At 37.3% G+C, this 12,953-nt stretch overlaps 2 protein-coding genes across 3 annotated transcripts in view; both read left to right on the top strand.

The window, feature by feature from the left end:
- Window positions 1-12,953, top strand: part of LOC145904023 (NLR family CARD domain-containing protein 3-like) — a 60,998-nt gene that overhangs the window by 47,663 nt on the left and 382 nt on the right. Inside the window, exons 7-8 of one of the 2 annotated variants that reach the window (XM_082992236.1) lie at window positions 12,075-12,146; window positions 12,507-12,739. In XM_082992236.1, coding sequence (XP_082848362.1) covers window positions 12,075-12,146; window positions 12,507-12,739 — 305 coding nt within the window. The remainder of the gene's footprint in view (window positions 1-12,074; window positions 12,147-12,506; window positions 12,740-12,953) is intronic. The other variant, XM_082992235.1, reaches the window with a different exon arrangement.
- On the top strand, window positions 8,757-10,969 carry LOC145904026 (protein NLRC3-like). Its single transcript, XM_082992241.1, has 4 exons — window positions 8,757-8,904; window positions 9,119-9,226; window positions 9,406-9,438; window positions 9,574-10,969. The coding sequence occupies exons 1-4, from the start codon at window positions 8,823-8,825 to the stop codon at window positions 10,893-10,895; spliced, it is 1,545 nt and encodes a 514-aa protein (XP_082848367.1). The 5' UTR covers window positions 8,757-8,822; the 3' UTR covers window positions 10,896-10,969.

Here is a 12,953-nt window from a genome sequence, read left to right as displayed (position 1 = left end):
AACTACGGCAAAATCAAACTACAATAACAGTTAGTACTCAACGCAGTGACACGCACAGATAAATAACATGCTCTGAAATCACATGTTGGACACGTGACATGTGACATAGATAGTTGCCATCCCTTTTTTCATGTTTGTGTTAACTTTTATTTCTTGTTCTGACTATAGCACAGTGAATCGTTTGCCCCTGCGTTTAAAGTTACAGCAAAATTTGTCGTGATTTAATCTTTTTAGAAGTTTGTTGCTTGGTATCCGTAATATAATCAATATATTTTGTATGTTGAGAGTGCACGTGATGAATAGGGTTGTTGGCTTCACAAAATTAATGGTTATTTTGAGTATTGCGTCTAAATGCTGATGGTGAACAGTTAACAACACTTCACTTAAGCATAAGCTTGTGAAATTAAAGTGCACAATTTTGTAAACGCGGAAATTCCCCCAACTAACGCACAGTCTCGTTTCATCTAAAAATATAGTTGTAAGTTAATACTTATGAGCAAAGGCTGTAATGGAAATCGGCTCTCCTATAAGAATTCAATGAAACTAGCAGAAGTTTCGAATTGAGTCAGCTGATTTATTAGTAAAAAATCGATTTCGCCTGAACTGGCATCCTCAGTTTCTTATTCAAATAGAATCTCCTATAAGTTTGTTTGTCAGCTATGACGTCAAACGTTCGAGCGCGCGTTCAGTTTCTCCATTACGAAACTTCATTAAACAAATCGTAAACCAGGTTAAGCGAGAGGTCAGATCGACCATGAAACAACATGTTTGTGTCACGTTTACTCCTGACGTACCAGGATCGTATTCGAAAATCCGAGAGCTTAATTGTCATTAAACTTATTGAAACACGAACAAACCAACATTTTTGTGATAAATATTGATACTATGGCATTTTCACAGCGATAAGTTCTCGGCGGATTCCCAGTTACATATGTCACATGATGTCACCTGATGTACACGCAACGTGACATCAGGTGACATCACGTGACATACAAAATATAAACGGTTACCTCCTGTCGTGTTGCCAGTTTGGGTTGATTCTCATTTCTGGTTCCAAGTAGCACAGCCAATGGCTTGCTGCAGCTTTCTGTTAGAGTAGGATGTGTATCAGGTTTAAACTCTTGTACATAGAAAGCTATTGGTTAGTATCCCTTATATAACCAATGTGATTTGTATGTTGGTCAGTATAAGTTGCACAAGAAGCAAGGTGTTGTATTTTGTATGCTGAGAGTGCACGTAAATTATGGTGTTGTTGGCTTCACAAAATAATGGATGTTGTGAGTATCACGTCTAAATGCTGATGGTGAACAGATTCACAATATTTCAATTAAGCATAAACATTTTGAAATTAAAGTGCACCATTCCTAAAACGCGGAAATTCCTTCCAATTAGCACACAGTCTCGTTTCATCTAAAAATATAGTTGTAAGTTAATATGTGTGAGTAAACGCTGTAATGGAAATCGGCCCTCCTATAAGTTTCTTTGTCAGCTGTGACGTCAAACGTTTGAGCGCGCGTTCAGCTTCTCCATTACACGAGTCTTGATTAAACAAATCGTAAACCAGGTGAAGCCAGAGGTCATGTCCTTCATGGAACAACATGTTTGTGTCACGTTTAGTCCTGACATACCAGGAACATATTCGAAAATCAGAGAGCATAATTGTTATTAAACTTTATTGAAACACGAATAAGCTCAAAAATTTTTTTGGTAAACATTGATGTTATGCCATTTTTAACAGCGATAATTTTTCAACGGCATTCTTGAGTTTCTCATTTTTAATTTAGTGTTAAATTTGCCAAAGTTGGTCCACGTGGAGTACAAAAAAGTATTTAGTCCACGTAATGCTGATCATCGACCAATGCTGTAACACGCTGGTTTCAAACAATTGGTGGTTGGATAATGAGCCTGCATATTTGGCATAGATCATTTAAGCACGCAAATTGTTGACAAAGAACGACATTGTAGTTAAATTATCGTCCTTCTGGCAAATATCATATTGGGTCCAAACGCAATATTTGCCAATATCCTGGTTTAGGTAACCCTAAATGAGACTAAAATTCGGTATGTGAAAGTAAACGCTTAACCAGAGAGCACATCAAGTTCGTTTGTCAAATATAACGTCAAAACTTACAGGGTGTTCAACTTCTTTATTCCAAGTCTTGATTAAACAAATCGTATACCAGGTGAAACCATAAGCCACATCCGTCGTATTGATGGTCGTCGATCAATGTGTGTTGTCCCAAGCTGGGCAAATAGTTTACTCCGAAATGAAATTTTAGACTAAACTACAAGCCACATTACATCACGCGTGACATGAAAAATATAAGCGGTTAACTCCCGTCTTGTTGCCAGTTTGGGTTGACCCTCGTTTCTTGTTCCGAATAGCACAGTCAATAGCTTGCTACTGCTTTAAATAGGAGTAGGATTTGGATCGGGTTTAAAACTCTTGTACATAGAATTTATTGGTTAGTATCCCTTATATAACCAATATGTTATTTATTTTAAGTATTGTGTTTGAGTGCGTGTGGTGACCATTAGTTTGAACTTGTGCAGAGGTGTGTTCTCCATAATTGCATTCACAATGTGATTAAGACTTGTACCTGTAATGGAATTCACTCTGTTGCACATACTTTCCGCCATGTCTAAATTTGGAAAATCATAGTTTATCTCATTGGGACAGACATTACCCTCGCATTAACTGGTGTTCATTGGTTGAAGTAGGTTATGTTAGCTTGGTTGGTATTATTGTATTTAACCAGTTTGTTCGTCGTCTGTGACGTCAAACGTTCCAACGCGCGTTGAGTTTCTCCTTTACGAGTCTTGATTAAACAAATCGTAAACCAGGTGAAGCCAGAGGTCCTTCATGGAACAACATGTTTGTGTCACGTTTACTCCTGATACCAGGTTCATATTCCAAAATCCGAGAGCATAATTGTCATTAAACTTTATTAAAACACGAATAAACTCAACAATTTCTTCGAAAAATATTGATAATAATCTTAATGATTCCATACGACGAGCATACACAACCAAATTAAAAACAAGGGAACAAAATTTTCTGCACGAATAAATATCCTGTATATTAAATAAAACACGGCTTTATCACAAATTTCATTATGATTTGAATTCGGTTCTATTGTGTTAATATGGCAAACCGCTTGAGGACGCTAAATAATCAAATGTAACTTTATTTCCGCGTGTCGATAAATGCTGGTAGAATTGTATGTAAATTAGTTCATCTCAGCCCCAGTGTGCTAACACGAAAAGAGAGTTTCTCATTTTTCACGAGTTTCTCATTTTTTACTTTAGTGTTAAATTTGCCAAAGTTGGTCACCGTGGAGTACGAAAAAGTATTTAGTCCGCGTAATGCTGATCGTCGACCAATGTTGTAACACGCTGGTTTCAAACAATTGGTGGTTGGATAATGAGCCTGTATATTAGGCATAGGTGATTCAAGTCAAACTGTGGACAAAGTACGTTATTATATTAAATTAATTGCACCGAAAATCTTTAATCTGGTGAAATATATTAGGTCCAAACGTAATATTTGTGAAAATACTGGATCAGGCAACCGTCAAACTGACTGAAATTCGGTATGTGAAAGTAAACGCTTAACCAGAAAGCACATAAAGTTCGTTTGTCACATATAACGTCAAAACTTACAGAGTGTTCAACTTCTTTATTACGAGTCTTGATTAAACAAATCGTAAACCAGGTGAAGCCAGAAGCCACGTCCGTCGTATTAATGGTCGTCGATCAATGTGTGTTGTCTCATGCTGGGAAAAATCAAATTAAATCCAATGTTCATCACTTGGAACGATCACTACTGATAGGTGTCCATGTATTCATTCATTTATTTAACATCCCATGTGTTTTTGTGGCCACAACTTGCATTTCTATCCATGAAACTTCAGTGAAGAATTATCACAACAAAAACTACGGCAAAATCAGACTACAATAGCAGTTTGTATTCAACGCAGTGACACGCACTGATAAATAACTTGCTCTGAAATGATGTTGGACACGTGACATGTGACATAGAATGTTACCATCCCTTTTTTCATGTTTGTGTTTACTTATATTTCTTGTTCTGACTATAGCACAGTGAATCGTTTGCCCCTGCGTTTAAAGTTACAGCAAAATTTGTCGTGATTTAATCTTTTTAGAAGTTTGTTGCTTGGTATCCGTAATATAATCAATATATTTTGTACCTTGAGAATGCACGTGGTAAATGGTGTTGACGGCTTAACAAAATTAATGGATGTTTTGTGTATTTGTGTCGAAATGCTGATGGTGAACAGTTTCACAACATTTCAATTTAAGCAAAAGTATTTTAAATTTTTGTGCACAATTTTGTAAACGCGGAAATTCCGTTCCAACTAGAACACAATCTCGTTCCATCTTAAAATATAGTTGTAAGTTCATGTGTATGAGTAAACGCTGTAATGGAAATCGGCTCTCCTGCAAGTTTGTTTGTCAGCTGTGACCTTAAACATCCGAGCGCGCTTTCAGTTTCTCCATTATGAGTCTTGATTAAACACATCGTAAACCAGTCTAAGCGAGAGGCCATGAAACAACTTATTTGTGTCACGTTTACTCCTGACATACCAGGATCGTATTTAAAAATCCGAGAGTATAATTGTCATTAAACTTTATTAAAACACGAATAAACTCAACAATTTCATAGGAAAATATTGATATTAATCTTAATGATTCCACACGATGACCACAGAAAACAAAATCAAATACAAGGGATTAAAATTTTCTGCACGAATAAATATCGCATATTTTAAATACAACACGGCTTTATCACAAATTTCATTATGATTTGAATTCGGTTCTATTGTGTTAATATGGCAAACCGCTTGAGGACGCTAAAGGATTAAATGCAACATTATTTCCGCGTGTCGATAAATGCTGGTAGAATTGTATGTAAATTAGTTCAACTCAAACCCAGTGTGTTAACACGAAAAGAGTTGTGTGAAGTGACGTCAACCTCCTAAACTTAAACTTTCGAAATAACGACGTTTTAATTGGAATTTGCACTTGAAAACGGAGCTTCGGTCCATCGTTGGAAGCAATTAATGACGCGTTGATACAAAATAAATAAAGGCTTTCAGATTAACAGCACACTTGCAGGTCGAACTGTAGACATCACTTTGTAATTGCAACTAGGTCAGTGATTCCCAACCTTTTTGTGGTTTCGTACCACTTGGAGGTAAAACAATTTCGATGCGTACCACCTGGTTGAGTGTTACGAAGTAACCTAGGACATGAAGTAACAAACATTTTTAAATCACTTATGATTTAAAAATTAGAACTATATCCGTAAACTACGGAAAGGTGCTTGCGTACCACCTGAAATGGCGTCGCGTACCACCAGTGATACGCGTACCACCGCTTGGGAAACACTGAGCCTGCATATTTGGCAAAGGTAATTAATGTCAAACTGTTGACTAAACTACGTCATTATATTTAAGTTAATAGCCACCGAAAATCGTCCATCTGGCGAATCATATTGTGTCGAAATCCTGGTTTATGTAACCTTAAAATTGAATATTTCAAATCGGTGTGTAAAACTATACGCTTGACCAGAAAGCACACAAAGTTTGTTTGTCAGCTATGACGTCAAACGTTCGAGCGCGCGTTCAGCTTCCCCATTACGAGTCTTGATTAAACAAACCGTAAACCAGGTGAAGTCAGATACACGGCTGCTGTGGAAGGCTTTTAAATGCGCGTTGTTGCAAATCCAATAAAGTCTTTCAGTCTCGCCCCAAGCACAGTGGAAATTGTTTCGTAAATGAGTAGATTTGTACTGGGTTTAAACTCTTGTACATAGAAAGTTGTGTTTGGATTTTTGATTATTTGGTCGAAATACGTTTTGTGGTAAGTTTTGAAAAAAATCTCGAAAATCTCAATTTTAAACAAATCGTAAACCAAGTGAAGCCAGAGGTCACGTCCTTCAGGGAACAACATGTTTGCGCCAATGAGGGTTAATAATTGTCTGCAATTTGCGTTTGTCAACGAGGCTTGAATTTTTTCATCATCAATACAGAAGTCAAGTTGAATCGCTCGCTGAAAGCGGAACTTTCGTATAGCAAGAAAAAATGTCATTTGTTAAAAGCATGAGGTTCGCGTTGGCAAAACTACAACAACGATCAATGCAGAATAAGACAAAATATCGTTTTAATCACGAATAGTAGGCTTGATTATTTACCATTTGAGTTATTTACCGTATGGGTTTGAGAATTAGCAGTTAACGTCGGCACTTTGTTTTGTTGTTTTGAACGAGTGGTGCTTCAATATCGAAACTTCATGTTTCTTGAGATCCGTTATGAGGAAAAAACGGTTGAAAAAGATACGTCATCATATTCAAAGTGTTAGCCATCGAAAGTTATATGTGGGGCGAGACGATACACGTCCGAAATCTTGGTTTACTTCACCTTAAAGTTGTCTGTTTAAATTCAGTAAGCTGGAGCACAATTAAATTTGTTTGTTAATTATGACGTCAAACGTTACGACGCGTTCGGTTTCTTTGTTCGAATCTTTATTCAAACAAATCATAAACTAGAAGCCAAAGTTCGGGCACGCCATGAAACAACACGTTTGTGTCACGTGCGCTGTGTGACGCAGCAGGATTTATTAGGAGAATTATTTGTTCGAGAATTGCGCGCGCGCAAAGTTCGTCGACGTGGAATACGAAAATTTGCAGATATTTCACATCTTGCTACGTCACACAACACACGTGAATTTCGAAATCCGAATCATGCAAAGTGATTTTTCCAATGGTCGGGGATAATTGTGGACCAATATTTATTGTTTAGCGCTACTTCGGTCCAGGTGACGTAAGCAAATTAAGTTTTAATGTCGCTTTCATGTTTACTGCACGGCTTTAGAAAGATATTGTAGGTAAAGAAAAAACATTGTCACAAAACCTTTCCCATCAGTCATACATTGTTTGAGGCAGTGATTACTTTATATTGTGACGTAATAAGTAAGGCGTGGTGTGCCACACTTTGACATGCTTGGTTACTCACTTGTAAACCCAAACAACTCAACCAATTTCTCACTCAAAAGCGTAAACTGTTTGGAATGTAAACAATACGCAGACGGTGGTTGTGACGTAAGTGGCGCACTGCCTTTGTTTGTTGAAGGTTTCTCACTCGCAAAAACTGTGGCTTGTTGGTCTAGAAGGAACCAGCCCAGCTAAGTACGAAAAGTCAAAGGTTTATTTCGTCATCTGTACAGAAGTTAAATCGCTCGCTTAAGCTGTGCTTTCGTATAGCAAGAAAGTGCCATTTGTCAAAAGCATGGGGTTCGCGTTGGCAAAACTACAACAACGATAATTGCAGAATGAGGCAAAATATCGTTTTAACCACGAATAGAAGGCTTGATTATTTAACACTTGCGTTGTGTGGGTTCAAGCAAATCTTCAAATAAGAGAGAACTCGCAGTCAACATCGGTCTGCCATTGAAAGCAATTAAGTGCGAACTGGAATTGAACGAGTGGTGCTTCGATATCCGTGCGCAAAAACAGTTGAAAACGATACGTCATCATATGAAAAGTGTTAGCCATCGAAAATTATATTTGGTGCGAGACGCTACACGTCCGAAAATCCTGGTTTACTTCACCTTAAAAAGTTGCTTGTAAACTGGAGCGCAGATTAGTTTTGTTTGTCAGCTATGACGTCAAACGTCGAGCGCGCGTTTAGCTTCTCCATTACATGGGTCTTTATTAAACAAATCGTAAACCAGGCTAAGCGAGAGGTCATGTCTTTCATGAAACAACATGTTTGTGTCACGTTTACCCCAGACATACCAGGATCATATTCGAAAATCCAAATGTATTGAAGCATGAATTATGAGCATAGGAATGGGTCTGAACCATATTGCAAGTAGAAAACATAGTAGACAATAGTAGCCAGGATAACCAGAGCAGAAATTAATTTAGGATATAAAGATCCTATTCCAATTCCTGCCAAATTGCCTGAAATTTAACACAAATTTAAATTCTGAAAAAAAGGGCCAGACCTATATTCCAAAAATTTTTATGTTTTCTATTTTTTGGATGTCTCAGCCCATTTCTTTTATTCTCAAAATTTTAGTAAATCTGTTTTTGGTGAAAGCACACAAGCTTGCTTAAAACCTGATTAAAGACCAATTTAATTATTTAACTGATCTAAACAGACCACAACACCCGAATTTTTTAAATGTTTGCTCAATAGTGCCACAAAGCGGTAGCGTCCACAGTCGTCTGCGCGGAAAATACTACTACACCGGGTCACAAAGTTTTTTCCAAACTTGATCCACATATAAACATGTGTGAAACAGAAATCTGTGCGAATTTTAATGATTAGGCGTAAACAGGGCCACAGCCTGTTATTTTTGTTTATAAATTTGACTTGAAATACCACACGAAATCGTAGCGTTAACATTCGCACAGATTTCTATGTTACATAGGCTTATATGTGGATCAAGTTTGGAAAAAAATTTGTGACCCGGTGTAAAAGTATCTTCCCGTCTGCGCAACGATAACTGGGTTACAGAGGTCACAATGTCACAAGCAGGGTGAAAGGATTGCGCTGGAGTACCAACGAAATATCTTTGTGTTTTATTTACATAAATAAGTTTATGCAGACTTTCTTTGGTTTTAAAGAGTTGCAAGATTAATCTGTACTGAGGTTTTGTTTTGTAGTTTGAGCTTGGATTAAAGAAATGATTTCTGTGAGCTGCATTTATGTTTGTTTACAGTGAAAAGGTTTCAAAAATTGTGACAAGTTGCTGCATTTGTTTTCGAAAGAGGGACATTGCCGACAAACATCATGACGGAGTCAGAAAGCAAGAGAAGAATAATGACTACAACAATTTCAGAATCTGGTTCGAAAGTTGTCCAACAGAAAGCAGGTCTAATGTGTTATTCTCTCCTTTATTACATAAAACTGAGTGCAAAGTTACTAAAATCAATTATGCCCCATACTAAACCTTAGCTTTATTGGGAATGTATCATGCATAGTGACTTTTTAATTAAAGTAGCCTAACTAAAATGAAATTTTTATTTTTAGGCAAGTAATGTACAAATGATATTTCAGGCACTAACAAGATATTAACTTTGAATCAGATTCCACACAGCACATATCAGCACCGGGAGCAACCATAACTGGTAGCATTGCTGCAGTTCAGGGCAATGTCAATCAACCAATAATAATAAACATCAACAATACTCCAGGTATATTTGTCAACTGATCAATGCACTGTAAACTACTGCAACATTAAATGGTACATTCTGTTTATGTTCACATTTAATTTTTGCAATGAAACTTTTTAACCTTTGCACCAACCAACCGTTTCATTTTATACAAAGCCGATATTATACCCTTAAAGTCAGATTAGTGTGAATTTTTGCAGGTCCATCAAACGAAGGTGAACAAGCAGATGAAAGTAAGCTGTTTCATCCTCTTTACTGCATTTAAAATATTTACCTAGATAATGTCTGACAATAATGCCCGAATGCTTCCATATGATAATGTCTAGTGAGCCATAATTACTTGTCTCTAGTTATATTTCTGTCTGCAGACAAAAAGCAGCGAGAAGCCATTCAAATCATCAAACATGAACAGGACAAAATTAAGTCTGTCACACCTCTTTCTGGTTTAAATGAAGAAGGAATCCCAGATGTTTGTCCACAGCTGGAGAAACGTGATTTCTACCAAGGTATTGATACCAAGAAAGGTGAAAAGTTTGTGCCATCAACAATAAGGTACAATGAAAATAAAGTTAAAGGAGAGCGTATAACTTTTGATGAGCTGCTTTCCACAATCGAAAGTGGTGATCAGTTTCTTGCCCTTGTTGGCGCACCTGGTGCAGGGAAATCCACTTTGTCCAAGAAACTTTTGAGAAAAAACAAAGATGGGTATTTGGTGTTACACCTAAGTTTCATGAATTTAGATTATGGAGATAAAAAACTCACACTTCAAGAACTCCTACTTGATAGGCAGTTTCCAGATGTTAAGCAAACTGACCTTGATGCTGCATTTAAATGGATGAAACAAAACCAAGAAAAATGTGTTTTGGTATTTGATGGTCTGGACCAGGCAACATGGTCATTAGAAAATATGAAGCGAATTAATACAGATTATAAAACTCCGTTCACAGTTCAACAGCTTGTTGCTAATCTCTGCAGCAAAACCCTGTTCAAAAAATCATCATTGATCTTTACATCACGTCCTCATTCACTGCTTTCCATTCCTGTGGGACTTCGTCCAAAACCCACTATATATATCCGTGACCTTACTACAGAAAACACGAAGAAGCTATTTGATTTCTTTGCTGGAGAAAAGGCAAACGAACTGTGGGAAAAACTTAAAGAAACTCCAGAAATGCTAGACTTTTGTCACAATCCATTACTTTTGCAGTTTGCTGTGTATGCTGGTTTGTTTGGTGACAAAAACTGTTTTGGCACAATTACAAGCTTATTTGATGTTGTTTTGCAACAACTCGATGCATCCGAGCATGCTAAGGGTAGTATACACTTTTTGAGAGAAGCACTTGGCAGAATGGCATATAATGGAATGACTCGTAAAACTGTTGTATTTACCCACCAAGAACTCTCAAATGTGGGCCTGGAGTATCTTAAAGTACAAGATGTTATAATAAAACTACCAAAATTTTCGTGGTTTTCAGAAAGAAAAGTTTTCGATGTTGCAGCTTCTTGTTTTTTCTTTGTTCACCAAATGATTCAGGAATTTTCTGCTGCTTCGTACATTTCCTTGTTCATGCCAGATGAAGACTTCGACAAATTCCTTGATACATTGGTTGGAGAAGAACACTGGAACATGACGCGACGATTTGTTTGTGGCCTCTTGCTTGGAAAGGAAAGTTGTAAGTACATTCCTTAATCTGTATATTTTGTGTCATAAGGTTTGCAGGCTTGGCACCCCACGCATTGCTGCCTGGCTGGATCAGCCACTTTTTCCTGACAAGTCGGAGCAAAATTTGAAAAATCAAGCTCCCGGTGAGGTTTGAACTCACGACCCTGGGCTGACCAGGCCCAACGTTCTACCAACTGAGCTATATGAACTCAGTGGTTTCACGGGGTATATTGTGGCGAAGGGACACTGGTGCGCAAGCGCACAACTTGCCAGGCAACCTTCACATACACGTAGGGGATCTCTACCACCGTATCAGATAACGCAGTAATATTTCATGCAATGGCATGATCGCCCAACTGCGGAGGTCCTTGCTTGGCGATACTGCCAATCATGCCATTGCATGAAATATTAGTGGTATAGATCTCCTGTAGCTCAGTTGGTAGAGCGTTGGTTGGCCCATGGTCATGAGTTCAAACCTCACCTGATTTTTCAAATCTTGCTCCGACTTGTCAGGAAAAAGTGGCTGATCCAGCTAGGCTGCAATGCCTGGGCTGCCAAGCCTGAAAACACAATATTCGCGATACGTTAGCTGTGATCGCCAAGCAAGGACCTGCGCAGTGGGGCGATCATGCCATTGCATGAAATGTTACTGCGTTTTGTGTCATAATTTCTTTTTTGCCGACAGCTTCAAGAAGTGACAATACTGAAACCAACTTGGACCCTGGATGTGCTACTAGTTCCACTAGCAAGATGACATTCCCCAGCATTCCACAAAAAGGTTTTGTTGCATTTGATGTTGCCAGTTAAGCTGTTAAGGTCAAGTAACTGAAAATATTTCAAAAACTTGCAAAACTGGACCAAAACTAAATGCCAGCCTAACTTCAATGTGAATCTAGCAGACTACAAGTTGGAGTAAACCAATGAAATCTCCTTTGTGTTATTCTCATGTATCGGTCATTGCCTTGCCTTCATAACATTACAAAAATACGCAGTCGCCTATGCTATTTGAATTAACATATTTAAACTCAACAATTTCACAGCACTGCGGTTAGGTTTGCACAGCGCTTTTTACACTTCACTTGGTAACGCAAATCTTCAACAAATAATGGCTGTGTTTGTAAAAAAATATATGAGTGCAAATAATTCGTCCAACCAAATACATTTTTACAATTTCCATTGCAAATGTTGGTCTTTCTTGTTTTCCAGACAAACGTGCGAAATTATTGGATGCGCTTTCAAAATATCTCCTATCTCAACCCGTGGAATACGATTTACTGAGTGAGTAAATGATATAAATGCCAACAGTTTAATGCGTGTTTGTAAACATTACATTTATTTATGTAACAATGGGTGGGTTTGTTACGTCACACAGTCATTGTTGGAACCGAACACTCAGTGCAGTTTTTTTCAGTTGTGAAAAAATGTCGTAAAGGAAGTTCGTGTTTATTTCTGTCCTTATATTTTGTGATAATTTAAACGTTTTATATTGGATTGATTTGTTGGTTCTTGTGTTGATTAAATCCGACTTAAACGTGGGGAATTCTGTGCAAGAATAAAGTAAGTTTTAGTTTAAGTGATTTTATTGAAACTGGAAACCAGACATCTGCTTTTCTGATAAACTTTCCTGTTTTGTTTCAGATTTATTTCTGGATTTGAAGGAAATCCAAAAATGCCATCTAGAAAAACTCGCCAAGTTTTCTCCTCAGATATTGGGTTTTCCCCCAAGCCGACTTCACTCAATCGTTGAGGTTTTGTCGGAATTTTTACCAAAAGTTACAAGAAACGATTTGTTGCTGTTGATGATTGGTTGCGACCTGAACTCCGAAGATTTAACGATTATTTGTGGAGCAATAAAAAGAATGGAATACCGGGTTAGTTCGGTTTTTGTTTATTTTCTGAATAAGTTTTTATTTGAATAAAAGCATTTTTTACCAAAGTTTTCGATTTTAAGAAAAATGACATAAAATATTTTTAATGTAGTTTGGGGAATAATTTTGTTTGTGTATTTTTTACTATTTTCCAGTTTTAATATTTGTTTATTCCTGTTTTAAAGAGCATCAAAACATTTCCTACAAACAATATTTA

This window comes from Ascidia mentula, chromosome 5, assembly GCF_947561715.1.
Source record: "Ascidia mentula chromosome 5, kaAscMent1.1, whole genome shotgun sequence".
Taxonomy (NCBI): Eukaryota; Metazoa; Chordata; class Ascidiacea; order Phlebobranchia; family Ascidiidae; genus Ascidia; species Ascidia mentula.
The sequence above is the reverse complement of the archived record's forward strand: the minus strand, read 5'-3'. Positions and strand labels throughout refer to the sequence as shown.